General features: G+C 32.7%; 1 protein-coding gene across 1 annotated transcript; it reads right to left on the reverse strand.

Moving 5' to 3' along the window:
* Positions 1–709: 709 nt before the first annotated feature.
* LOC136227471 (F-box/kelch-repeat protein At1g57790-like) lies at positions 710–2,472 on the reverse strand. Its single transcript, XM_066016152.1, has 2 exons — positions 2,304–2,472; positions 710–2,141 (listed from the first exon to the last, which is right to left on the reverse strand). Exon 2 carries the CDS (start codon positions 2,138–2,140, stop codon positions 989–991), a length of 1,152 nt encoding a protein of 383 aa, XP_065872224.1. The 5' UTR covers position 2,141; positions 2,304–2,472; the 3' UTR covers positions 710–988.
* Between the last annotated feature and the right edge of the window lie 570 nt (positions 2,473–3,042).

Consider the following 3,042-nt stretch of genomic DNA (forward strand, 5'->3'; position numbering starts at 1 on the left):
GTAGCATTATTTTAATAGTTCAAAGTGTTTCATTTGGTTTAAAATGTTTATGTAAAATGAGAGATCTTGACTTCAAACCACACCAATATCAGGCTAAAATTATTTTATCCTACCTTAACGGGTTGGACTTTAAAAAATTACTTCAAACCGCAGGGCTAAAATTAACCCCAAGATATGAATTCCGGACTCTGCCACCAGAACAAAAAGATGCTTGATCCCAATTGCCGGTACATAAACAGAAAATCCTATCTCTTATTTCAAATTCTCCATGAATTAGTATCATCCACCACAACACCATCTAGCACAACCTTATAACAACTGAAATAGCCTAAGACTGAGTTTTGCAAGCAATCTATTGATTCGTTTCAATCCCAGAAATCTAAAGATCCACAAACTCATTGATTCCATGAATATCAAGAACATACAAAGAAAATAGAAGATTCAGTTGCATCATCTAGCAAAACCTTACAACAACTGAAGTAGCCTAAGATTGAGTTTTGCAAGCAATCTATTGATTCGTTTCAATCCCAGAAATCTAAAGATCCACAAACTTATTGATTCCATGAATACCAAGAACATACAAAGAAAATAGAAGATTCAGTTGCATCATCTAGCAAAACCTTATAACAACTGAACGGGAAATTCTACTATTTACCAATAGAAACATTACAATTGTGCATTTTCTTTATTTATACCAATTATCTCCTAATAAAGCAGAGAAAATCCTCTTTGAATTGTTATTTAATCTCAAAATACCGCAAAAATCTCCTTACAAAAGAGTTCAACCTTATTTATAACTAGGGAAACAAAAGAAATAACTAAGAGACGGGAATAAGCTTACTAATGAAAAACGATAAATAAACTGAAGTTAAGAAATGATAATGCAGGAGATCAATTTTGGACAGACGAAATGTCCTTGGCTATTTCTTCATAAAGCTTTCAATTATTTCCTCCAATGCATCAACATGAATCACAGTTGCAAGAATCATCAAATGGTAGGTATGATCCAAGCTCTTTCATAACATGTACTATCCTCAAAATTTCTGTCATCAACATAAAATTTATGATGATATTCGATTTTTCTGGTACTAAAGGAAAAAGGATAATAATATGATGGTGATCCACGAAAGCCAAAGAATGCATAGTTAGCCACATTACTTAATTTACCAACTGCATCAACTAAATAGGATGAACCATCACAAGCAATAAACAATACCCGATTTCCCAAACTTGGCTGCTCCACCCATTGCTTCTCTTCCATATCATACTTGAAAACATCCCATGCATCAATCTCTCCTATCCAACGAACAAGATAAAGCTCTTTGTTGTTATAAACAACCGGAAATAGGTCCTGTTCCCATACGGGACGAGGCTCCACTTTGATTCCATTACTCTCCAAAAACCCTTTTTCATTCTTTATCAATTTCCATTCCTGAGTTTGAACATCAAAGGTACCCACATGGCTATTTAAGATAGGCTCGCTATACACATTGGGGGCATTGGCACGTAACAATACTACATATAACAACCCATTTACGCATTCATCAGAAATCCTAACATATGGGATGCTCAATTTGATTTCAAAGATTTTCCACTCCTTATCCCCAACTCTGCAGGTGCGAATTTCTATTCTTTGGGATTCGGAATAATAAAAAAGGGCAAAGAAAACACAATCTGGCAATGTAGGATTAGAGGAAAATGTGCAATCTTCAGGATGAGCATCACTATTCAAAGTTGGCAGTTTCACCAACTTGCAGGTAAAGGGGCAATAAAGGAAAAAAATGAACAACTTCCTTTCATGTGCCATCATGAGGATCCAACCAAATTTTGAAGCACAAACTGTAGCACCATATAAGCGTTCTCCAGATTCAATTACATAACTTCTCTTAGAAGACTCATCTGTTAGTTTAACTTGGCAACCAGCTCTATCAATAATTTTATGTCTAAGCAACCATGGAAACTCACCTTGATAAGGAATTTTAGTCATCTGTTGTAACCATTTTTTGCAAACTCTGCTTGCGCGGATTCGATCTATCCATTCGAGCTTTTCAAGAATCAGAAAAAGGATATCATCATGAACTTCTGCAAATGGCTGATTTTGCGTTTCGGATCTACCATTCTTTAAATCTCCTAAATGCATTCTGGATGGACAGTTACAACAAAAAATCAAATGAAGGACCGAAAGAAAAATTGTTAAAAAAGTCCAATTTAGAGAGAAGAAATAGAAAAATTAAGACACTGGACATGAAAGAAGAAGCAAAAAATTAGCAGAAGAGATAAAAGAGCGGGTGAAACTTTCATACCTTGAAATCAAATAGTTTCAGAGCAGAGAAATATGAAAATGGTTGAATCGAATCACTGATTTACTATGTAGGAATCGTTTTCCAATTAGGGCACTGCTCCTTGAAACGCGTTTCCGAAACGCGTTTGAAATTTGGAAATACTCTACAAATGAGTTAACTCGGTGTAATTTCTTAAGTGACTCACTTACGTACTGATTCACTTCAATCAACCTTTGGTTTCTGAGAAAGTTAAGGTTTGGGATTAAACCTCAATTTGGAGCTACAAGTAAAGATTATTACATGATTGGTTACAGTTGAAATTTATTTTCATCAAAGGGGCTGTTTTTTAACTATGGTTAAATGTTGTATTTTTTTAAATTTTTTTAAGGAACTAGTGGACAGGAATGGATTCCAATTAAAAAAAAGTTTTATAAAATAATTATAAAGAAAAAAATTAATTTATTATTTTATAAAAATAAAATTATATATTATAATTGATGGGTAAAGGCTATGCTTACTTTGTTTTTGACAAAGTAAACCTTACTTTGTATGTTTTCACCATTGGATTAATGGTACTTTGTAAAAAACAAAGTAACCATAGAAGGCACCTATAATGATGTTATTGAATTTTTATTTTATAAAAGTTTAATTAAAATTAAAATTTAATTTTGTTTGGAAACGTTATAATTAAATTTGTATTTTGCTCGAAACGTTACGGTTAAATATTTAATACATTATTAACAAAAAATATATTTAATAC

Source organism: Euphorbia lathyris, chromosome 4, assembly GCF_963576675.1.
Source record: "Euphorbia lathyris chromosome 4, ddEupLath1.1, whole genome shotgun sequence".
Classification (NCBI taxonomy): Eukaryota; Viridiplantae; Streptophyta; class Magnoliopsida; order Malpighiales; family Euphorbiaceae; genus Euphorbia; species Euphorbia lathyris.